This window comes from Plectropomus leopardus, chromosome 22 (assembly GCF_008729295.1).
Source record: "Plectropomus leopardus isolate mb chromosome 22, YSFRI_Pleo_2.0, whole genome shotgun sequence".
Classification (NCBI taxonomy): Eukaryota; Metazoa; Chordata; class Actinopteri; order Perciformes; family Serranidae; genus Plectropomus; species Plectropomus leopardus.
In genome coordinates this window covers 19,000,579-19,027,311 of record NC_056484.1, presented here as the reverse complement: position 1 = coordinate 19,027,311, position 26,733 = coordinate 19,000,579, and the positions used below count along the sequence as shown (strand labels likewise).

The window sequence follows — 26,733 nt, the reverse complement described above, 5'->3', positions numbered from 1 at the left end:
AAATGATCAAATTGTCAGCGTACATGTGATAAACGTACGTGTGAAATTGTGACAAAATATGATATAAAAAAGTCACATGGCGGCAAAAAATGTCACTTGGTTAAGTTAATTGCAAATAAAGAAATAAACTGCAAATAATTAAATAAATAATTATGATAAAGTACCCCATAATTTATGGGGAAGTGCATGGAATGTCAGTTTTGGTTTTATTTAGAGTGTCCATCAGTTGGGGTTTTCCAGCCGGAGATATTTCACTGCTTAGTTAGCCATGTAACATCTTAAATGGCACGCAGAAACTTCTCTGTTGTTAATAACATTTGTTAATGGCAATAATCAATACTTCTGACTGGTTAAGGTAAAAGAGATTTTAATTCCATAGAGAAGCAATGGTAAATAAACATTTTAGAAAGTATTCCTTCCCTCTCATGGCCTAAATTTGTTTGTAGTTTTGGTGGATAACCACACAAAAATGGCAACAAAAGGAATTTAACTACCTCACTATGCCAATATAAGTGTAGTTTAACTACCATTAAGCTACATCATGATGTAGTTATTATCCTAGTTTAATAACATGATGTTCACTACTACCCAACACTGCCAATTTGCAAAAGAATCAACAAATTTTGGCAAAAAACAACAGGGCTTAAGTTTTAGCAAACACTGTGCTTCAGTTCCAAAACTCTGCAAGGCATCGGTGTCTCTCTTTTTTTTTCCGAGGGGGTCCACAGTGTCAGACTTAAGTAAGACAGAAGAAAATAGTCCACTTTTTGATGTACTTAAAATCATGTGAATTAAAAAACTCCTAGAATATGTGTATGTTTTTATTAAATTTATTAAATTGAAGCCGTGTTAAGTAATTCTGACCACTAGAGGGCAGAAAATACTTAAACAGATTCATTAAAACACAGTCCCTAAAATGCTGAACACAGTTATGGTTTACCTGCTCACACATCAAGCAGACACCTGCTGCTACAGTATCGCCCCATTTGGAGTCATGTTTCTGGCCAACTGATCAATATAAGTCCAATATTAAGTGTCCTTAAAAACAGGAGTCCTTAGCAAATGTCTTATCTAAGCTTCCCAAATCCTTAGTTTAATTCAATTCATTGCAATATTTGACTAAAATCTGAAGAAGTACAGAGATAGTTGATCTGTCTCAGACTCTTTCTCAAAAATATTGCCAAATGCAGGTTTTATCAGATAACCTAATGTTTTTATATTAACTTAAACATCACTCAGATAGAATTTGGGGTATGTATTTGAGGTATACCTTGCATTTTTTACAACATATTTGACTTGGCGGTAACCCAATGCAATTTCTAAAAAGGAGGGAAAAGGAACACCAGGCGAAGGCGGCAGAAGCATACATTAAATGTGCAGACAGAGTGAGAGTCCTGACCTACATCAGAAACCTCTAATCTCCTTTCAGACTAACAGCAGCAACACAACTGTGTGCACTGTAAGCATGTGTGTGGGTGTGCACATGTGTGTCTACTTTATGTGACTGTGAGTGTGTTGAAAGGACAGTAAACATTTGTACTTTCACTGCCTCCCCCAATGTGTCGTACACACTCCCGTGTGTGTGTGTGTGTGTGTAAGGGAGAGAGAGATAACCACCTAAATAATGCAGTCAAGCATTTAGCTGCTTTTATTAGAGTTTTTATTAGTGCAGTACAGTCACATGCTCAGTACTTACACACTCACTGTCACACAGGCCTACATCCATCATTTTACATGTACACAATAGGGATGTCCCGTTCACGTTTTTTAGCCTGTGATCTAAATACGAGTCATGTTATATTGATTATCTGTCGATACTGAGTCCAGATACTATTTTTCCAGATAATACAGCTGCACTGTGCAAACTTTAAGAAGGCTCCTTTAAATTTTTTTTAAAGATTCGTCTAATGTGTAGCCTGTGCTTCACAATATGCAAAAATGAAAAACTCTGCAATGCATTTGCCTATTATTATTATTATTGATTTATTTTACAAAATAAAATATAAAAAACAAACCCTCCCTTTAATGGTTTTGGCTTGTCTCAGGGGAGTGTCTGTCCCTTTAAGAGATCTTTTGTTGCTTCAGCTTGTGTCTAAGTTACCTGAATGAACTGTACTCCCTTAAGTGTTTATTTTTGTCGTCCTCACATCTTTTTTTGAGGATTGCACTTTATTAATACATTAGACATGCAGTTGAAGTGGCATGGTTTACGTGTGGTTGTAATAAACTCAGCTCTGCTCTGCTTTCCTCCTCTCCTCGGAGCACGACGCAGAAACACGCGCTGTAGCTGAAGGCAAAATGCGAGACCCTCACACTGAGCTGAAATAATACAAGTGTTCATAACTACAGTAAATAATGTATATAAACAGTCTCATACTGGGTTTTTGTTTATGGTGTGTGATGTTTTGCGGCAATCAGGACTCAGCCACCTCTAACACACACTCACACACACACACAGGAGCTCAGCAGAGGGGAGGCAGAGACAGCTGAGTGGAGGAGCGTGACAGCTGGCATAAAACAAAGGATCAGATGCACTATAAGCTGAATATTCACAGTTCCTATCAGTCAAAGAATGCGCTGGTATCAGTGTTTGAGATCAGATTGGGAAATCCCTAGTACATATATACTGTGCATTTAAAATACTGTTCATGCACAGACACACATACTGTGAGTTGGACTTATTTCCACTGGGGTATGTACCTACAGAAACACACACATAAAACTTTTGTGTACCTGGCTCTCTCTGCTCTCCCACTGTGTTTCCCAGCAGCAGCCTGTTTGCATCTCACAGCTTCAGTTTTTAGTTGAATGCCAACCTGCTGGCTACTTTCTTTGGCGTCTGCATTTCTTAGAAAAGAGTCAGCGTCTGGCTCTCAGTCCAGTTGGTTTGCAATAAAATGTTTAGGCTTACTTTACTTCTGCAAACATGTGTATTATGTTTCACAAGCAAAGTGAGTCTGTCTGTCTCTATTGTTCAAGTTTACTGAGTACACATCCCGTACACCAGCACCAGCATGCTTTACGTTTGCACAGGATTTCCAATTCAGGCTCCCAGCAGCACTAAAGTTGCCAAGTGCAGCTTTTTAAGGATTCAAGGATTCTTTATTGTCATTCCAGCCATGCAAATACATGAGAAGAACAAAATGAAGTACTCAGGTCTCGGTGGTCATTAAATAATAAACATTTATATAAATAAAATCCTGAGTCAGCAAATAAGTTTTTAGTTAAAAAAAATATTTAATTAAAAAAAATAGAGTGAGCAGTGCAGTAAAGAGTAAAATAAAAATACCTTGAATAAATAAGACAATTTCTCTACCAATGTGTTGGGTATTGAGTAACAGTTAATTTCTGTTAAAGTCACTTAAACATGAAAATGTCCAACTGTGATACCTCCTGAAGTAATATATTTCTATTAAAAAAATACAGCAGTAGACAGCAAAAATTCAGTCCCTGTTTGAAATCAGCCACTTCAGCAGGTAATCCAAAAAAGAAAAACTAATTCCGTCACTAATATCATATTATTTTCTTACCAAATCTTTTCTTATTTATTGACTCACAGAATACAAACAGAAAAACATTGAAAATTGGAACCAACTCTTTACCAGTGTGCCAATAAAACAATATCAGTCATAAAGATCATTACTTTTTCTTACTACATTCATCTTAGCACAGTTTGAATTTGATTATTCAGTTTATATTTTTTGTACATTTTGCTACTTTAGATTTGCTGTTTTTATTTGACACACAGAGCACATATACACACACACAACATGAAATGATTAAGTCTTACCATAAATCTTTTTTCCATTGCTCTCCTTACCTTCTCCTCCATGTCTCCCTCCATCCTGACAGGAAGTTGAAGAAGCTGGTGCGTGCAATAAAGGATAAGGGATCTGCAGAGAAGGAGATGGAGGAGGAGAGGCCTCCGCAGCAGTGGAACCTGGACTACGCTCTAGCTCCCTTTGAAGGCCTCACACCTGAATACATGGAGATGAGTGAGTCTGCCTGCGCACACACAGAAAAATTAGTTTCAGGGACAAAGACTCATCATTTTTGCAACATACAAGCAAGTACTCCGGTGCATCACTTAGAGGTGTTAGGTAATCAGTATGTATGAGGACCTTCTCAAGGCCTGAATAAAATGCCGGCATTGCATATTAGTGCAAACCACAGATTGTCATATTTGTACGTTATTATGTACCAGATATGTTGAAACTTCTCTTGTTTCAGCAAAGTTGTGGTTAACCTATAGTTAGTTTTGTGATTTTGGTTTGGAAAAAGATCATGTTTTTGTTTAAAATATATGCTTTTGGTGGCACAATCACCGCTGGAAATGTTGCTGATGTCTTAGTAAGTAACACTTTGTTCTGGCGGCACAATTGTCAATGGCAATGTTTCCAATATGTAGCTAACAAACGCCTGATTTTGGTGGCACAGTGCCCACTGGAAATGCAGCTGTTGTCTGGCTAAAAACACTTGGTTTTGGTGGCACGATCGCTAGTGGAAATGTTGCTTAAGTCTTGCTAAATAACAATTTTTGCTTGCACAGTTGCTGCTTGAAATTCTTGTTAAAAAACAACTGGTTTGTGCCACAATTGCTACTGAAAATGCCGCCAGTGTCTTGTGAAAACGACTGGTTTTGGTGGCACAGTCGCCAATGGAAATGTCGCCTTTGTCTCTCTACAAAATTGCTGATTTTTATAGCACAGTTGTTTCTGGAAATGCTGGCAATGCCTTGACACAAACAGCCATTTTTGGTGGCACAACTGCCAGTGGAAATGCTGCCGATGTCTCGCTACAAAACGACTGGTTTGGTGGCATAATTGCAGCTGGAAAAGCCGCCGTTGTCTCATTACAAAATATTAGGTTTTGGTGGCACAATCATGGCTGGAAATACTGGCATTGTCTTGCTAGGAAACACTTTAGTTGCCACTAAACTTGCCACTTAAGATTTGCTAAAAAAATATATCTGGTTTTGGTGGCACAATCATGGCTGGAAATGCTGCTGATGTCTCGCTTATAAACAATTTGTTATTTGTTGGTATTGAACATTGGTCTGCAGTTTTGGCTGGTGTCATGCCATCCCTTCCACCTCCCAGTGACAAAGTTAGCTCGTAGACATATAACCAGAACTGTGTCACTTTCGAAACATTGATATGATCCTTGTGAAATGTTCTAATGTAGGGTATCTGCGGTTGCAGAAACATACTATGCCAACATTTTTTTCTTCTGGGACTGGGCTGCTAAAAGTGCACACTTGTAATGAAGAGCATATAGATTTGAGATGTATTTGCTCATTGTTCACACACACTCTTTAGGACCGAGGTGAGCTGACAGCATTTGTCAGTTGTCTAAAACTCCTTACATTGACCTGACAAGGACCTCTACCAGAGAAGTGAATTATGACTTTTGTCTGTCACAGTGAACAGTGTATTTTGTCATTTAATTTGGAGAACTTGTAGCAGTCATCCACATGCAAACTGCACATACACTGTATGCAATAATTGATTTACATTCATGTCCATCACAAACCAAAGCACATAAACACTGGAGATTAAAGGCTTTTCCTCCTTCAGGCATAATCAGTCTCAGCTGCGTATTTAAACCAGCGTATTTCATGTTTAAGGCCGGCAACTAATTAACAAGCGACACATTATTTTGAATGGTTTTCACTTTCATTCATGGCCCTCTTGTTACCAGTGCTTTTGTTACAATGCCAGAAGTGTATGTGCCTTTGCTTTTTTTTACACACTGTTCGAGTTATTCAAATAGAAAATAGAAAAGTTGTTGTTTCTCAGCTGTGTTGATCCAATATGAAATGACATCATGCTTATACAGGCTTGTACAGGCCTGGCACTGGCTGTTTGGGAAAAGTTTGCAAATAGTCAGAACAAGCCACCATGTACTGAGGCTAAGGAGAGACTGAAAAAACTGTTTTCCATTCTAATGTTTTTGGACAGGCTTCCGTAGGTTTTTGGTTGTCTACAGTAGTACGTAGAGAACTACATGCGACAGTGTCAGGTTCTAAAGATCTTTAATGCAACCTAATCAATGCAGTGTTTTGACAGGTCGTACTACTTATTTAAAAGAATGTAGCACAATGTTCAGCTTGTTTTCACACATTTGTAGCATTAGATGGCTGCAGTCATGAAAACCTCTAAATTTGAACTTATGTGAATTCAGAGCCTCTGTGGAAAACTGGCAGTGGCACAACTTGGAGCTACCAGTCTGTCTTTACTGTTGTTGGCACAAATAAAACATGGTGGGAAAAAAAACCTGGGAAATCAAACGTTATGTAGAAGCCCATTAAATTTCGTCATGACAAAGGACTGGCAGAAAGAGGAAAAATTGCAATAGTAATAATAATAAAAAGAGATTAAGTCAGCAAGGGGGAAAATGGAGTTACAGGCAACATCGAAATAAAATTAATAATATTTCAAGTTGTCCTAATTTTTTTAACACAGTATGCCAGTCAGGTCATTCAAAGATTAAATAGTTTAAAGGAGGGACAGGTATGTGGCAGTAAAAGTCGACTCAATATGAGGGGATACTTACCATGGGTGAAAGCCCTGTGTTTGTTTGACCTTCCACCCTAAACAGACTCTGTTACTCTTTATACTCCATCCCCTGACTCTCTCCTTTGCAGCTGTAGTAATTACTACAGCCACTAAATGTTACCGCCTAACAATAAACGTACATATTGGTCAGTATTTCTGCTTGGACAAATGGACTAAGCGGTTGTTTTTTAAAGGAGAGTCTTGATTGGCTGATGATTTGTTGTAACAGGGAAAATGAACTGAAAGTGAAAATAGCTGCTTCAAAGCTCCACTGTGATGAAATGTAATTCTGCTCTGAGAACAAAAGCAAAAATATGTTTAGGATATATAGCATATAAATGGCGGATAGTCCCCTTCCGATACAGCCACACAGCTTGATATTTTCAGAGCATTTCCTTTAGGTCGATGGAGTCAAAGAGCAGCAGCAGTTGAAACTGGCAAAGTGTATGTGAAGGATTGTGAACTAGTAAAACTGGATGTGAGCCTGGCCTGAGGTCAAAGCCATAAAAACAGGGCGATTTTGGTGAAATTGTAAATAGCAAGTAAAGATTTGTTTTGTTAAAATCTAATGTGACCTGCGTGGGAAATGATCTCGTAAATGTTGCAGAGAAACCTTTAATACATGGACCAGACTGGGCGTATTAGAAATATCTGTACTGTAAGAACTACACTTCTTTACAACTGGATAAATATTCAGTTATTTTGACATTTTATATTAAAATGGCATAAACTTGAGTCATAGCTGCTACCGCTATCGTTTGGTGGAATCAAGACCTGTGATAACTTCTCCCAGAGTTCAGAAGAGTCTAGAGAGATTGTGTCGTGATAATGTGGAGATTTTATGTGATACGGAGCGAGGACAGATGTAGGAGGGAGGAGGGAGAGAAAAAAGAAAGAAGAGTTTGCTGATGTGGCTGCAGGGCAAAGCAAGGAATGTCAGAAATGTCTGAGCTCTACATGCAAACACACACTCACACATAGCTGTTAGATGTGTGAATGGGTAGTTCTGGGTTTGTGTTAACCCATTCATTATTTGTGTGTGTGTGCTTGTCTGTAACTGTTTGTTGTATTTGTGCATTCATTTGAGACCAGGTGCTCGTGTCAAGGTGTGTGTGTGTGTGCGTGTCTTCCCTGTGTGTGCCTGGACCAGCCTCGAACCCGTCAACCTCGGCTCAGGTAGATAGCGAGGTTATTCTAAGCTTGCCCTCTAGCACTCGCCGCTCCGCTGTCGTATTTTCTTCCTCACTGCTCTTTGTCTCAGCGTAGCGTCCCGAGGTGAAGCCGTCAGTCTCCGGCTCGCTGGAAATCCCCGTTCCCACACTGCTAGAGTTCCACTGCTGCGATCAGAGACGCACATCGGCCAAAGTCAGGCAAACTGCCTTGTCTTTCTCATGTTTCCTCTCCACATTCTTAGGAAGCAGGTGGAGTTATTTTGGCCATTTGTAAAAAGTTTGTAGCAGCAATAGTGTGATAAAGCTTATATCTTTAAACCCTGCTCATTGGCCCGCTATAAGCCCTGTTTATATTTTGTCCAACGGCCAGTGAGTTGAAAGATGCATTTCTAACCAAACTTTCTGCATATGCAAACATCTAACCGTCCAGGGTCATGATTTCATTACTGAACAGACCTACCAGGCACAGGCCCAGGGGCCCAGAGTGTCTGCAAAATGTCACTTAAATTAACACCTGGTGACCAGGAACAGCCTCAAAATGACTGCAACAGAACTGCAAAGAGACAGAAAATGAACCCATAGAGACACAAAACAGCACAAAAAGACACAAAACAGCACAAAAAGACACAAAATAACAACAAAGAGACACAAAATACTGACAGAGAGACACAAAATTACAGAGATATAGAAAAATCTCAAAGAGACACAAAAGCTTCACAAGGAGACACAAAACAACTACAAGGAGGCACACATTGAATACAAAGAGATAAAAAGTGACTATAAAGAGACGCAAAACAACAGAAAAAACTAAATTACCTCAAAAAGACACAGCATTACACAAAACAAGAGACACAAAACAAGTACAAAGAGACACAAAATGACTACAAAAAGACACACAGGACCTCAAAAAGACAAAAAAGGGCTACAAAGAGGCAAAGACCTCAAAGAGACACAAAATGACCCAAAAGAGACAAAAAAAAACCCTAAAAGAGACAAAAAAACCCCTTAAAGAGACAAAATGACCACATGGAGAGACAAAACAATGGCAGAGAGACTTAAAATGATTTAAAGAGACACAAAATAATAAACAAAACTATGCTAAATTACCTAAAAAAGACAAATTTTACTTGAAAGAGACACAAAAGTATAACAAACAGAGACAGAGGCAAAACCACCACAAAGTTTGTTTTTCTTGCTCCTGTGTAGTAAAGTTGGTGGGGCCTTTTGCATATCTGTGCCCAGGGGCCCACTAACTCTTTAATCTGCCCATATCTACAGTGTCCTCGGACAAGACCCCAATTCCCCACCAGTTTCAGAACAGCCTTACTAAGCTTACCTCTGACCTTCCTGTGGCTAAAGGGAAGCCCAGACAAGTCTTTTAAAGCATCGTGGTTCGGATTATTGAACTTGGCAGTGGCGAGCCAGGAAGCTACTGCCAACAGCCCTACAACCCTAATATCCAGTGTTTGTCCGTGTGTGCTTGTGATGTTCTGTGCAATAAATTCCTATCAACTTTAGTTTAAATTATCAGTCATGGCTGTTGTGTCTCTGGGTTATCTAATCAGACTGACTTACATAACAGACACATAACTCCACGCACTTTCTAATCATAAAAAAGTCCCTGTTTAGCTGGTGCAGTGGAGTGTTTAACCTTAAAAGGCATCATCTGAACTGCAGAGCGAGCCCGGACAGACAGTGTGACTCCTGACCAGACAAATGACCATTCACAAATGTCAATCTGTCAGCGTATTTGTGGCGGTTTGAAATGTCTCCAATGCTGTAGATTCCTTTCTCACATGTCCACCCTGTCTTATGCTGGCGAACAGCAGAAACAGATGGCATAAGTGGTTATTTTCCAAGAGAAACCTGTCGCCTTATGCAGCAGTGTTAGCTGAAAAATAGGAAGTTAATTTGTTTCCTGCATAGTATTCCTAAATGAGCCAACTTTTTTTCTCACTGTGGACATTCTGACCTCACATAGAATAGCACCATGCACAATCTGCCACATTGCATTTTCAGAAGAAATTAAACTGACTTTCTTTTCTCTGCAATTTACTGACACTCAGAATATTTACATGAATATACTCAGAGTACAGACCACAAGGGGTTTAATTTCTTAATACCCTGGTATACCATAATACTGTGATACTGCTGATGCCTTGTAATGTTGATTACTGTAAGCTAATCTGTAGCAAGCAATGAAACTCTTGTACCACATCCATTGATTTTCTTGGTTCTGCAAGCTCTACAGGCTTTAATTTTTGACTCTCAATGCTCTTAAAGCTGGAATACGCAGATTTCTGTAAAGGTATACAAAATATGTCAAAAATAAAAAATAGACCTTTAGCAGTCCCCCCCCCCTCTGCCCTAAGCCCCTCCGTCCAGAAGACCGTGAGCATTTGGACATGCGCCATACTGTAACCCAGTTTTTCCCATACATTGATTTTTTTATTAGCCTTATATTATTGAAGAGCTGCACAAGACACATTTGTTAATTTTCCTTCGCCCCTCCTTGCCCTGTTCTCTCTTTTTGAGATAAGAATCAGCTAGCTAGCCCATCCGTCTCGGCTTCCGCCACTGTGGACTGCTTTGCTAGGAGGAAAGTGGGCAGCAGCTCTGGAGATAGACATTTTTTCAGTGGCTGTAGCGCTCCATTTGGCCTGAGTGGTCTGATCCCCCAGTGCTGGCTCCATTTGGATCGCTGCAGCAGCTGACTGGGGGTCTGTCTACAGAGCTGCTGTCTACTGCTGGAATAGCAACTTTCTCTGCACGATTCCTCGCCATTGAATCAGACATTCTCCATCTGAAGGGACGTGCACGTACATCTACATTTGTGAAACAGCCAATAAGAATGCCTTTTCTCTTAAATGACCTGTGATTGGCTTAAGTCTCCAGTCACAGGATAGATTTTCTAAAGCTTTAAAACTGAGTCAAGAGGAGGTTCAAAAGTCTAGTTTTCTGTCAGACCACTCGGATTTTATTGTGCTCAAAGGTTATTATGAGGTTTTTGTCCAATGATGCCAAAATAAAACTTTCTATCCCAGCCTTTATTAACACTTCTGCTGATTGTAACACATCTTCTGTGTCTGCCATTTTGGAAACATGGAGAAAATTGTACCATTTCATTAGTATACAATTCTCTCACCTTATGATACCTTCTTTACTATTTTCAACATGACAGACAGAAAACCAGACAAAATATGGATGTGACAACAAATATGAACATCCAACTTCCAGCTGGTGTGGACACCACTGGTGTTACCTTAAAACAAAGTTCAGATCTCCATTGTGAGGTGGATTTAAGATGCTTTGCTGGGCCATATAGGCTAGAAAACTGATTTCTCCTTAACAATTTTTTTTTTTTTTTACAAGACGTTGGAAGTACTAAACAATGTTTCACTTAGCCTAATTTCAAAGTACTCTAAACTGGGATGTACTTTGATGTAAAGTTGGACAAAGGATGACTTTAACCACTATCACTGTCTGCGAACTCTGCTGCAAGGCATTAATGGATACAGGGAAAACATATTTAATGTTTGCAGCAATACAGTAGTACACACAGCAGTAGACACCCATGATACTACTATGACGTAAACTTGAACCTCAAAAGTGTCTGATTGTTTTTCTTGATCAAACTGCAGTGAGAAACTTGAAAAAACTCTTTGTTAAAAGTGTGCCCCGAGGTAGAAGTGTAACTTGGGTAATCTTATGTCAGTCATAAGTCTCATTCCCACTGCATAAAACCCCCACTAACACCCGCTAACATTTAGCTTTGTAATGCAATGACAATGCGTACAATCGGCATTCACACCCAGGTCAAATGACTCTGCAGTAGACACAGGTTTTTAATTGCCTTTGGCTCCGAATGTGGTAATATAAGCTCCTTAACCGGCAAAATGCAATCATACGCCCTCACTAATTACCCTCTGTCTCCTCCTAAGCAGCATTAAAACACCAATCCAAATACATCTTTACCGAGTTTGAAAGAGAAACTGAATAAGTGAAGGATATTTAAAGAGATGAAACCACTAAAAAGTTGTCAAAGACCTCTGTTCCTGCTACTGTCTACTGTTTACCTGTTCTCCAGTCTGTCCATGATATCGCACAGACACACCAACAAAACAGCCCACACACACACACACACACACACACACACACACACACACACACACACACACACGCTAAAGCAATAGAATACAGTCTATTGCCTACGTTTAATGGGTTTACCCGTGTTTGAAAAACCTGCATGCATGTGCTACTTTTGGTGGGAAAGAGGTATTAGAGCCAAATATGTGAACTTCTATGATGTGGTCAGCGGGTAGCAGCTAGAGGCTATGGGACCACTCTCAGTTTGGATACAGACATGTACATTTGAATGTCATCAGCATAATTATGATAAGAAAGTGTGTTAGAAAATCAAAAACAGGATTTTTATTTGAAAAGTGTATGTACAAAGGGCATGGAGCACTGGGGGGTTTGGGAAATGTGGCCTTCAGTTCCAGAAGCACAATAGCTAATACAACGTACCCACCATGGTCACATTTGTTAAAATATACATGTATTTGTAACAAATGTGTTATACAAACTCATTTTCACTTTTTCTTATTCTATTTTCTCCAGTCATCCAGTTTGGTTTTGTGTCCCTTTTCGTGGCTTCGTTCCCGCTTGCTCCGCTCTTTGCTCTGCTCAACAACGTCATTGAGATCAGATTGGATGCCAAGAAGTTTGTGACGGAGCTAAGAAGGCCTGTCGCTGTACGTGCTAAGGACATTGGTAAGCTGACGTGACACATGTAAACACACAAAGCATTATTGACTCATGATTGTCACAGTCTCCCATTAAACCAGGGTTCAATAATATATCAGATTTGGCAATGGAAAGATTTGATGTGGTTTAGTAGATTTCAACAGTTTAACAGCTAATGCGGCAAAGGATTGGACAGGAGCTGCTAATGGCCAATACTTGTATCATTTATATGCCAAAATGACAAGTTTTGAATATGTTCTCCATAATTTTGTTCAGAGTGGAAACCCTTTAAAAGCAGCATTTAAAACATCATAGGACACCAAAGCTCCACTGAAACCAAACTGACACCCCTTAGCAGTTCCATATAGTCATGTTGTTGCTACCAGCTCTGAACTTCTCTAAGCTTCTATTTTAAACTCATGCCGGTAATGTGAAAAATGCTCTCTTTTAATGAGCAAAAAAACTGGTATGAGGTTTATATTTGTGGTTTTATGTAAAAAGTCTTAGAACTTCCTGGATGGACTGCCATGAAATTTGGTACACGTGGTACATGATCTTCTCACGATGGATTGTAATAACTTGAAGCATCATCATCAGGTCAAAACCAAATACATGCAATTAGTTATACCTGCTAAACATGAAATGTTCTATCATTGTCAACATGTTTGCGTGCTGGTATTAGTATTTTAACTCACATAACTGCTTACTTTGCTGCAGACTCTTTTGCTCTCTTGTTTCCTCCATGTCTCATAAAATACTGACAATTTGGAGTGTTTCTCTCAATCTAATGACCAGACAGACTGTGGAGCGACATCACAGTTATGTAGACAATAAAGGCAAAAAAACAGCCAGTTGCAAGATTGAGTTGCATGCTTTATTAAGAGTTTGGGAAAACAAAGTTTGTGGTACAGATTTTCTCTCTGAACCCTTATCAACATAAACCACTCTCTTCTCTTCTCTCTTGCTCTTCCTCCTGTAGGTATATGGTACAACATACTAAGTGGAATGGGAAAATTCTCAGTTATTATAAATGTAAGTATCAATGCAGTGTTCCATCTTTTACTACCTGTGTACTGGATAAATGATGAATGTAGATATGTGCACAAGAAATGCAAGTATTTTACACAAAGTAAAATAAAATTAAAAGCGCTGTTGTTCGAAGAAACAACGTTTTTTTTTTTCAACATGAATTAATGAACAGTTAATTGAAGATTAATGAAAAAAAGGTTTCTATCGATATGTAAAATACAAAATATAGTGCCTTACGTGCAAGAGTTGGTGCAATGTAAGAGATGGTTATAATGAGACATGGCATAACCCTGAACTGTAATGACAACATTATGCTAGTGAAAATATGCTAAAAAACTTGGCTGCAAGATAACGAGGGGTTTGTTAGCTAACATTGGGTGTTCACAATTAGTGAAAATATTACTTTTGCAGTGTAAAATTTTGTTGGCAGGTTTCCTGCCAGTTCAGGTGCGCTTGACATTCTGCTGCTCCGTCTCACCAAACGGAGTCCTCAGATTACGTTCCAACAGCGCTCCAATTTAATGAACTGTCCAGTTTTTGCAATAGTGAGATTTAGCACTCATAATGAGTATTTCTGAACACACCAATTTAAGGTCCCACAGGTCTGTGGATTATCTTGAGTAACCGGGTCACGATTTCCGGAAAGAGACATCGCTGTTGAGTTTTTCAAATGTATTTTTTTGGTGCTTTCAGCACCGCAAGCCGCGTGCCATCTAGTTCCATTTTAGAGGGAAAGCAGACATCTCTACGGCGGATATCTCCAACACTCACACAAAAATAATCTAGATAGATACATAGCACTACAGGTAAGAGGAAAAATATGTCTTTTTTGGGGGGTGAGCTGTCCCTTTAACAATTTACCATTTAAAATAGTCAGAACTTACTTAATGTACACAAATAGAATATTCATAGAGGTGACTATCAGGCTTTAGCAGTGTTTTCAGTGCATTTTAAATTGTGAGTCAACAAGTAAGATTTAGAGGGAAATGAGATGGATTACAGACAAAACAGAAAAAGATTTAGAAAAGTTCAATGTATTTGTCATGTAGAGTGCTACTCAGTTTGTATGATGTATTCTGTATTCTCTGGAGGGAGCTTTGTTTTGTCTTGTGCGTTGAGAAATACTGTAAATTCATATTTGACTCATCTACAATAACACTGCGCTGCATTTCAAAGTTATGACATTATGCTGAAGTTACAATATTCCGTTTTTACGGTAACAAGGTCACTTCATTTACCCAAAGACAGAACAGACAGGGACTACATCAGAGGTTAACAAAGATTGTGTAGCTGCAGCAGTGCTTTTACCTTGAGCTTCTCCCCTTCTCTGCTCCTGCCACTTGTAATCCGGCTTTCATCACGTCTGCTGTGAGTGTGGATTACATATATTTTAAATTATACAGCGCTGACAATGACAGCAATTGATAATAAACAGAGATTTAACCTTTCCATTTGTTCTGGGATGTCATCCATGGTGACCTTGTGAGATCCCAGAATCATGTCTGAAACCCCTTAACATTCTGATCTGAGGAGGTCAAGGTCTGTGTGTGTTTATGGAGTTGGGAAGGTTCTGCTTGGGATTTGTCCTAGGCCAGCTAACCAAATCCTATTACGTTTACTTTTAATACTAAAGAGATTTGTGTAGGATTCAGAAAAACAAGCAAAAACGAGTTTTTATTTATTCTAGCTCTATGGGGCATTGGACACATACACAAATGGTTAAGCTACGCCAGGAACTCAAAGGCAATGGAAAACTAGAAGCAGAATTCCCCTTTTGTACATGTCTCTTTTATCAGTTCTACAAACTTTATTTATTATTACTACATCAATACATTTCCATGCATTACTCAAATACCACTAAATTCATATTTTATGAGAACTATTGCTTTAAACATCTGAAAATAAACAGTGTGACCCCTTGCAACTCTCTACAAATCAAAGTTTAATAGGATGAAAGTTCTTGTTTCATGGCATAATTATTTTTTTAATGAATTCTCATTGAAAAAAAAATTTTTGTCTCTCTATTTCTCTCTGCAGGCCTTTGTGATCTCGTTCACCTCAGACTTCATCCCTCGGCTCGTCTATCAGTACATGTTCAGTCAGACCGGCACCATGCACGGCTTCATTGACCACACACTCTCCTACTTCAATGTGTCCAATTTTAAACCTGGCACAGCACCGCAGAACTCGGACCATGGAGATATCACCGTCTGCCGGTAAAAACACACACACGAGCACACATGCAACACTTAGAAGTTACAGATATTAAAAGGAGTACTTCATTCATAATTTGCTTCAACATCTTTGTGACAGGCAATAAATACAACTGACAAGTCAATGTTTTGATTATTTAATTCGGCATTGATGAAAAATAGCACCCTGGTCATTAAAAATAGATAAGTATTCATACACTTTTGCATGCTCATGTACTACTTTAAACACACAGCCCTACATTTGTAGTTTTTGACACATCTTTTACTGTTTGTGGAGTACTTTGTGTGCATTCAAGAAAACAGTCAAGTCAGTTCATCTATTTTTAATCACATAAGTTCAGTTGGGGGGGGGGGGGGGTCAAAGTGGATAAAACAACATTACTCTGTTTTCTCATAGCTTATAACTTTGACCTTAACAAATACTTAAATACTCGCCTTCAGTCTGTGTATCAACAATGAATAGCTACCATTATCACGCTTATTTCAAGGCTAAAGAGAGGATGTATCTGTTTTTTCTTTGGTTCATAGAGTCTACTGAACTCCCAACAGAATTTTCTCTCTATTTCTAAACCTTAATGCATATTGAGGAACCTTTTTGTAACAGTCTGAATAACATTTGATCATTTTAACATTCAAACTAAAGGAAAAGTGGAACAATTACAGCCCCTCTTTGTTCACCTTTTGCTATCACCAGAAACTCTGACCACTTTTGCACTTAAAGAAGGGCACTTTTTTTGTTTGTTTTGTACCATAAAACAATTCAGGAGATTCTGTTTTTGTGATAACAGAGTGAGTACTAGAGCAGCCAATTCTGCAGTTACAGGCATGTCTAGCTTTGTATCCTGACATGGCACCAAAAACTGAAAGTGATTATAGTGGGAAATGAGATATCAGCATTTGATACGTATAATAATATGTCATCCGCATAAGGCAGCATATTGTTATATTCATTGATGTATATAAACTGAAGGACTGATGCATTTTATGAGTGATATTGGTAATTACTTGAGTCAGGACTTCCAAATATATACTAAGTGGGTAATTGAGCACAATCTTGCATGGTGGACTGGGATCACAGTTGATGATTTTTTATATTTTCTTTGCTCAAGTTGGAAGAAGAGAAACTTTGTTTTTGTTTTTTTTTTTTCTGAAGATTATTGAGAGGAAGTCCTTTAACCGATAAGACCACATAGGTCACATGTTCTTACCTGTGAGTGCAACCTATAGAAGTGTTTCCTAAATTAGCTTACCTCCCGGTGGACGTCAGAATAGCTTGTCTGTGAACGGTTGCAATTTTAAATACTTGGGTAATGTTGTGAAATGGTCGCAATTGCAACAAAACTCCTTGGTTCAGTTTAGAAAAGTGGTTTGACTTTAAATAAGTATGTGTTTTACTACTGTAATGTGATGTAGTATGTTGCCATACAACATTGCGTTGTTAAAATAAAGCAACAGTGGCCTTTTATTTTTACTGGAGACATAAACACCAGTCTTCTGGTTGAAAGCCCTGTGTATGTTTGACCCATCAACCCAAAGTGGATTTTATCTTGCTTTGTTGCCTGACTTCCTAGTAAAAATGAGATGTGATTTTTGCTTGTAAAAATGACGTGGTTCTACTTTGGAGGGCAGTGTCATTGAGCATTGTACTGTTACTGAGGTTTGCAGGTGAAGGAACGGAAAACCTTTCACTGCCATCTTGGCCCCCACAGACTTTTCTCTGAGCTTTTTCTCTGGGCCACAAACGCCATGAACGGCCACTGAATGAAAGAATTACCTAGCAAGTGACCTTGTGATAGTTTTTGGTTGGAGTCATGGATGGGGTTAAGGCTGACATACATACCTTCACACTAACAGGTCACAATAAGTCACTTTGAATCCAAAGACAAAGAGAACGGATATGTAAGATCTTGTCAGAGCTCAATAGAAGCTCAACAGTTTTTGCCCCAGAAGACAGTCCACTATTGTATCTTTTCTGCATCTTAAGTCATGCCAATAGCAAGCATCTCTTTCATAATATCAATATAAAGCGCTGTAGAAGAAAAGGTCACGGATGCCAGCGCCCACAGACAGAGGTCAACCTGCTGTTACATAAGACAGCTAAGAATTACAATGCAAGAATACAGTCTTTGTGCAAATGTAGTGTGGTACGTCACGCCCGAGACACGACGAGATACTGAACGCCCTTGACTGCTTACAGGCGTGAAATTGGCTGGAGGATGTTCCAAGAATGGTGTGAGTAGTGCTGTATAGTGTATGTACAGACTGTATCCAGGCAATGTAATAGCTGCTTAGGGGAAATGATTCAACACTGTATTTCAAAATGTGTCAGATGCTCCAGACAGTTAATTTCTTTCTTTTTATGGCTCCGCGTCGGCGACAGCCGAGGGCTGAGGCATTACGTTCCCGGACTGTTTGGTTTTTGTGAACACAATATCTCAGGAAAGCCTTAAGGACTTGAGGATGAAGTGATTAGATTTTGGTTGTTAAAGGTAAAGGTCACTGTGACCTCATGTCCGTCCAATTCTCACATATGTGATGAAAGACTGGAGGGAATTTTATGATAGTTGGCACAAACGTCCACTTGGACCCAATGATTTTGGTATTCAAATGTCACTGTGACCTCATATAAAGGGTTTTTTTGTCTACAACTTGAATATTAATTTGATATTTATGTCAAAATTAGAATAAAATGGTGAAGTTAGGAACAGAAGGGGAGATGTTTGTTCAGATACTGAATTGATGATACTAATCTTGGTGTCCACCTTCATTACATTTGTAATTATACAGACTTTCCTTGCTGTCAGGTTGGAGATGTAAGTAAAACTTTGACATTTTAGAAATAATAGCTTCTTTCCATCCTTTTTTTAAAAAAAACATTTCTGCTGTCATGGCTACAACTTTATCCTTTTAGAATGAGTTTTATTGGCCACAATCCAGTCATCAGTATAAATGTTGGCATTGTATTTTTCTGCAAACCATGGCTACATTACTTTTGTATGTTATGTATTTAATACATCAAGACTTTATTTCTTTACATTTTACCACCACTTTGGTTAACGTGTGGTTAGGTTTTAGGCCCAAAAAAACTTGGAAAAGATCATGTTTTGGTTAAAAATGTCCAGTTTTGGTGTCAATATCTCAGCTAAAAATGCAATGATGTCTTATAAAAAAAAAAAAAGCACAGTGCCAGAGGGTCGCTAAAAAACACCCATGTTTGGTAGATAAAAAGAAGATGGAAACACAACAACAACTAAAAAAACAGCCATATTTGTTGGATTGTTGGTTTCGCACAGTGGTCTGTAGCTTGGCAGACATCTTTACTAGGTGACAAGCTATTTATCATCACCTCAAGCTCTCCATGACAAAGTCAGCACATAAACTACCTCATTCTAGAAACGCTGATATGATACGTATGAAACATACAAATGTAACATAATTGTGGTTTGCAGAATTGTACAATGCCAACATTTTCTTCTGGCACTTTGGTTGTTTCCCATGAATGTGAACACATAAAAGGACTTTGACTCTGTTTTGAACATGTACACTGAAAGACATACAGCACTTCGACAAAGTCAAGTTAAATTTTCCTTTGACTTTCATTTGTCCTGTAAATTCCCAAACCACACACAAAAATGTCCCTCAAAGGGCCTCACAACAGCAGACAACATCCTCTGTTGTTGCACCATGTGACAAAGTTCTTTATCAGAGAGTTCTTTATCAAAGATTGTCCTCAAGTAAGAACGGCATGTTCCTCACTGGAAATTATTCACTGGAATCATACATGTCAATGTAATGATAACGTCCATTTCAACAAAAAATACACTTATCAAATCCCTTCACGTCTTTGCTACAAAATTTTATCGAGTGTTGACAGACCTGAATGTAAACTGCAAGCTGACAGGTTTATGGAGGCATAAAACCGTGAGGCAGTTCCAGTCTTTCTTTTTATTTGACCCAGTTCATTTTGGGACTCTAGTATGGATAAATATATTGGAGAAAAAAAGAGTTTGAAAATGGACACGTGGATGGATGACCAGGCAATGGAGAGATGACGAATAGTGTCATTGAGCAGAAAATAAAGGGATAGCGAAGCATGGAAATATGTAGAAATAAGACAGTAGAAAAGAAAAGGGAGAGGCACTGTAGTTGGATGGATGGTGTGACAGAGGCCAACCACTGAGGTATTAAATCTTTAATTACATTTTAAAACAGCAGTGTGAGGAAGCCTAAGACAGTTTATGCGTCAGTGGGCCGAGCATCACTGTACCAATCTGCAAACGCGTTTTCTCTACTGTATCCACATCACAAGATCAGTGCTACATAAAAATGTGGGTTAACTATGAATTCTGCTTGGTGGTGAAAACCTCACCAATGTCAGGAAATTTGTTTCAGATCATTTCCAGAGCATAATGAGCTATTACTTTTAAAACGCCAATTTTAAACTTAATTTTTACCATCCACAAGTGGCGGTTAACCATTTCTTTGGGATTTGCAGAAGCAAATGTCAAACAGATGCAGCAACCAAAGCATTTAAATGAAAACAGTGCAGATGTATGGTCTACAACTATTATCCCTATTATATAAATCACAAAATAAATGCATGAAGTACAGCAGTAACCAAACAGCAGCACATGATCAGTTTGAGTAATGTTAAAAGTAAAACTCCTTTTGGTAAATGTGATATTTCTCGGTCACAACCCAGCTCTAATGACCATGAAATTCAATATAATGTTCATTTCCCTGAGCATGACCACCGTTGATTCTAAACCCATGAACCAACAATAAAGAAGACCATCACTCAGGCCGTTTATTTATGTTTTTATGAGTGGATATTTTGCCCTCCTATCATCACTATGTTTATAGAGTGTATATGCTGACTTTCTCAAAACATATACTGTACATCTCATTACCATTGGTTCCCCTTCAATATTAGGATGTAGGAACTCACTTAAAAATTAGAGTGATGCTCTGGACATAGAACTTTTGAAAACAACCACTCTTTCGAAATTGCCCCACCATCCACTGGTTCGATCAGGCATGATCCAAAACCATTGCTTCTGGTGGACCTTGAACGGAAGATTGAGCAAAAACAATGGGTGCAGCAAATGCCTCAGTTCGTCCATTAAGTGTTGCAGCAATGCTAAATTTCAGTCTCAAGTAGTTATTAGACCTAGCATTGCTAACAAAATTGTGACAAATTGTTAGTCCAGCATTATTGTTTTTGTTTTCCCAATGCTCCATTTTACATGTTTACATGGATACAAAGTAACCATAGTTTTGAAAAGTCTTTACCTTATATGCTGTTGTCAAAAATCTCAATTCTAGTTACCTTATTTCCATTTTTGTGTTGACAAAAGGCTGAAACGTTGAGGAAAATATCCGTCTCTGAATATTTTTGGGTTTAGGGAAAATTTGATAGTGATTTTAAGACTTGTGTAACATGACTTAGACTCAAGTCACACTTAAGTCACACATTTGATGACTCAAGACTCGATTTGACAAAATCAAAAAAGTCTTGCAACTTGACTTGGACTCAAATACGAGTGACCCAAGACTTCACCTGGGCTTGAGCCTTTTGACTTGAAAATATTGAAAGCCAGTTTGGGTGGAGAAAGTTATAGACGTTTTCACTGACTAATAGTGCTATTATACTATGGAAGTACGTGTAAGTGTTACTTTTTTTTTCCTGATCACGTTCAATCATAATTGTTCATGGTTTGTGACAGACACAAACTCAAAGTTAATAACTTTGGAACTGATTTGTCAGTCTTGACTTAGGACTGGAGTGCAAAGACTCATTCACCATTAAAAGTGCCTGTTACATAACATTAAAAAATCAAACTAAAAAGAAACATACTCTCATAAAAATGCCCATTTTTAAAGGTGATTCAGGTCCGTCTCCTGTTAGGGAAATACTGAGCAAATATTAAATCTCCACCAGCCCCAACTGTCATTTGGCCGACCTCCATGTGGAGGGGGCAAGAGAAAAGGCAGTATCCAAACAGGAATACACTTTATCTGTCTGTATTCTTAACATGTACTGACGTCGGTTAGCTTTAAATCAAATTATGTTTAGCCAGGAACTTTACAGTGATTTACAGAAAGCAAAGAGCACACACAACATAAACAGATAAATTCAGGATAATAAAAACAAGACACAGGACGAATTAGCCACTAACTCTTGTGATTAGAAGACTTTATATGTTAAAAAAATGTTTTCTTTCTGGATAAGACTTTGCAAAGTATTATGATATCAGGACTTTAAGGCGTATACCTGCTTAATGTCAAGACTGCTTTTTCCCTGAGCTGACAAGAAGTTGGGCATGGTTACACTCTTGTCCTGGGAGTCAAGTGATAGTCAAGGAATTATTGGACAGATTATCATGTTGTTTCTGAAAGGATTTTCTTTTCTTCTTTATTTAGTGTAGCTGGTTCAGAAATAATATGTGGTCATGAATAAATGTTAAAAATAAATAAATAAATCAAAGACATGGCAGTAAATATGTCTTCCTACATGAGTTATGAAGCGGTCTTTTGGGTAGAGTAAATAACACCCCTTCAGTTCTGAGCTTTATCTTTAGTTTTATTTATTTATTTTTTGTCAAATCAGTTGTAATGCTAAGGCAAAAAGGTTGAATCTATAATTTGCCCTTGATTTATTAAAATATTACCAGTTGGGTCAGTGAACTTGCACATGAAACATAAGTTAGTGCACAAATGACATAAGATCACCACCACCACTTGACTGATCAGGGTAACCTTGGAAATTTGAGCGCACAGTAGTAGAGGTAGTCAGGTAGTTTCTACCTCAGGAGGGGCAACTGAGAAGGGATCCCTCTTCCAGGACAGACAGACCTGCAATAGATGTAAAGAACAATAAAATTACAGTAGCAAGAAACACAGCGTACAGTTCATTATGGGAATTTCATACATTCTGTTAACCACAGTACTGCAAACATTGAAATTTTATTGAAAGTTTAAAGATTAACATTATTACAATGAATGCTAAGGGGGGCATCCATGTCCCAAATGTAAATTCATCCAAAAGCTGTTTGCTGTTTCACCAAAAAACACATATATCAACTTCATGGTGGTGCTCAAGGAAAAGTCCAGAGATCATCAGTCATTCAGAAAGATTCAGTACGTTTACATGATGTTAGAAAAAGAAAAATTATTATGTTAATCCAACAACAGTTTTAGATACAAATTAACAGGTTAGTCTGACTGAAATTGTACTAAAATGAATTTCTCAAAGTCGGACTAACATACCGAGATAATGTGGTTGAGGGACGATTTACTCGCTCATGTATGTGCCTTAATCGGCCAAGCATTCTGCCATAGTCCCCTCATCGGGCTTTGACTCGGAAGTCGAACAGCATAAATTTGTAAAAGAAAGCCAGGAAAAACAAAAAAAGAAGAAGTAGGGAAGAAACAAAACAAGATGAAGGTGCCAAGCAAAGCTTTGAGTATGTACAAAATGTACAGTGTTGACACGTTGTCCATATTGTCACCTAGCAACATGCTACCTGTTTGCTGCTTGCTAACTTATTTGGTATGTTATGTAATAGGTCAGCCACAAGACGTATTCTCTTAAAAGGTGTCATTTTGCCACCTACCATGTCTGACATACTTCCGTTAATAAATCGATTCTCCCCTGGTGCTAGTCCAATTAAATGGCCTCATCGAGCTGTAACGGTAGCTCCACTTAACTGTCTATGTGAACACACTAACTGTCTGGGCACGTCGGATATCTGTGCTAAATTTAAGGGTAATCCATTGAGTAGTTTCAAGAAATTTAACTAAAATCCCCAACAATGTCAAGTGCAAAAAGAAAAGATGGTGATGCTTGAGCTAAAGGCAGTAGGATTCATCCTCTGGGGACCATGAATATCTTTAGTGGGTTTCATTTATAAAACACCATAACTTAAAGTTTAATAACTGTGCAATCGGTGGTGCAAAATACATTTTTGCTGTGTGTTTGTTTGGCTGTATGAGCACCAGTCTCGTCTGTACAGGAGCTGCATTTAATTTGTCGTTACCTCTTGCCCTGATCAATTCCAATTTTTCATCAAACTCCTCCAAAATTGAGACTGTAAAGTACATTTGTTTTTCAATCATGATCTGTAGTTCTCAAATATTAAGTCTGAAACATGTTGGATGGAAATTTTGGAGCTTTTTTTTCTCCTCCTGTCCCTTTCTTTACCCAGCCAGGGGGAAGTAATAAACTGAAGAGGGATGGAAGTGTTTTTGCATCAAAGGAAATAGGATGCCAGAGCTGCTGTTACTGCTCTCTGCTCTTAACTGTTCTGAGGAAAGAGAGACACAAAATGGAAAGAAACAAGAGGAAAAAACTGCAAAAAGTGGCAAAAAACAAAGAGAGTATCTGAAAAAGATCACAGAAAAGGCAAATATTGGCAGCTGCATGACATATGAAAGGCACATGTGTTCGCAACAGAGAGAAAGATGCGATTGTTTTAGGTCATTAATCTGAACCAAAATATCACCTGACAGTTTTATAATGAGGTGGTTAGAGTGTGTGTGTGTTTGTGTGTGTGTGTGTGTGTGTGTGTGTGTGTGTGTGTGTGTGTGTGTGTGTGTGTGTGTGTGTGTTGTAAGGATGGGAATGCTCTGACCCTTGTTAGTAAATATATTCCTAGATCCCAGGGGGCACTCTCAGGATCTCACACACACACACACACACACACACACACACACACACGTTCTCACGTACTAACTATAATCTCATTGGTCTTATGAAGGAATATTGAGTTAGATGCTCCACTTGTTGCCGAGCTGCACCACCATAACCAAACATGGGGCGACTACAAAACACACACACACACACACACACACACACACACACACACACAGGAAGAGAGACAAAGGGTGATTCATTTCTTTGAAAAAAATATATTTCATACTTGATTCCACCCAGATAAGTTAAGTTAAATGAACTGGAGCATGACAGGAGGGGAGGTCACGTCTTACAGTTTGGTTCACATTGGAAGTCGATCAGCAACAAAACAGTGTCAAATATTGGCGAGTTAGTGAGAGGAAGATGAACAGATCAAAGAAAAAAAAGCAAGGGAGACCAGCTAACTCTCACGGGCAAGCATTCCTCACTCATGACTGTATAAGGAGAAGGAATCAGACACCATAAGACCCGCTGACACACACACACAATGCACACACACATTTCGCCTTCCCTCTTATTATTTCTATACTACGAGCTAAGTGCTTAGTGAGACAATCAGGCTATTTCATCTGTTTTGGCTTCAGAGAATTTTTTTTCATGACTGTGTTTGTGTGTGTGCGAAAACTTTGATCTGAACCATCACATCCATCACATTAATTTGACATTTTAAACTGCTGTGTGTTCACTGTAAAGGACAGTTTCCAGTGTGATTGGCGTTTCCTGCATTCCCAGATCGAAATCATCTTTGGTTATTGAGAATAACTTGCTAAGAGACATTTTTAATTCAGCTTTAATTTATTTATTTATTATTATAATTTTAGGTGTGTGCAATCTCACTTTAAATTATAATTGTCACTTTATCGCTTTTAGAATTCTGCCTTGGTTTTTCTGATTGGCCTTTTTCGCAGCAGACATTTTGACTCGAATAAAACACTCGCTTCTGTTGGCAAAGCAAATTCTCATCTCTGCATCGTGTGGAGATAAACTTGGGTGAAGTTTGATCGGGGAATCTGCAGCCTCAACCAAAAGCAAAAAATTATGTGTGGACAAGACAGTGAATCTCATTCATTAAACGTTAGCAGAATATATTTGTTTTAGCATAATGAAAGGTGCGTGCACTCTGGCATTTATCAATAATTTAGTAGCTTCGATCTGTTAATAGTTACTAACTAAATCTACAGCTGCCTCTGACTGTTCGTAGAGCTTGTGTAAATTAGGAATGCACATAAATATTGCCATTATAGCGTCATTACAAGAAACTACAATTTATTCGTATTTGTTTTTTATGTTCACAATACTTTGAAACAAGCAAGTTAGACATGACAAAAGAGTAAACATTTAACACATTTAGCTAAATTACTTGGCAAATACCAGATTCAGTGGAAAAAAAAGGTCAGTGATGGCTGTCAGAATGTAGCAATTTGTGAGATCATCACATGATCTTAAATACCGAGCCACAGTATTTTATGATAGGAGACATGGGATTGTAGCCGGATTACAGCTGAAAACGAGTTAGATGAGCAAAACAATACCACTCTAGCATGGCTTAGCTGAGACTGGAAATAGGAAGCCTTGCTTTTTCAGAATGTACTGTGATAAAATTCGACGTTCAGCTCTTCTAAAGTTCACTAATTTACACATCATATCGCACTTGGATTAATCATTTAAAAAAAGAAAATTGTTGTAGCTTTAAGATCGTTATGTGGCAGACAATTTCGTGGCTGGAAGCAGGGACTTCCTGAAGATCTTTATGGTTGTCTTGCAATCTCACAATGACTATAAAACTTCAGGAAGTCCCGGTCCCCGGGCTAAGAAATAATCAGGCACATGAACCCTCAGAAACCACTTTTTTGCCCTGATGTGATATTGCAGTGTGCCAGTCCGAAATAAGACTACAGATGTAAAATGGTGGCAAAATAAAAGCAAGAGCACATGAGTCTACCAGTTCTTAATACTGGAGAAGCAACCGCTTTTATCTTCCTGCCAGATTTGTGCCAAATGTTTGGATGTTGTCACAAGACCTTTTAAAAAATCTTTATTTCCAGTGGGAGTCACAAGAAGTCAACAATCACAGCACTGTGAAACAAATAGTTTTCAAATTGCATCTTTGCAAAGAGAGCAGTTGAGATTACTTTGACGTAGACTGACTACTTCCATGTTCCCAGACACTTTTGAGTCAAGAGTATTTACTTTCCATCACCTCAACTCAATATGGGTTGGATCTCTTCCTAGCTTGTCATTATGTTGACCATGAATTAAACACAAGAAGCAAGCAACCACAGTCGAAAGAACTTTATGTCATTTGTGTTTCCTTATGTTTG

The 26,733-nt window shown here is 38.4% G+C and overlaps 1 protein-coding gene across 1 annotated transcript in view; it reads left to right on the top strand.

Annotated features, from left to right (window-relative positions):
• ano2b (anoctamin 2b) overlaps positions 1-26,733 on the top strand; it is a 91,247-nt gene that overhangs the window by 56,053 nt on the left and 8,461 nt on the right. The window contains exons 22-25 of the mRNA XM_042511446.1: positions 3,853-3,995; positions 12,350-12,502; positions 13,455-13,507; positions 15,542-15,720. Of these exons, the coding sequence (XP_042367380.1) occupies positions 3,853-3,995; positions 12,350-12,502; positions 13,455-13,507; positions 15,542-15,720 (528 nt within the window). The remainder of the gene's footprint in view (positions 1-3,852; positions 3,996-12,349; positions 12,503-13,454; positions 13,508-15,541; positions 15,721-26,733) is intronic.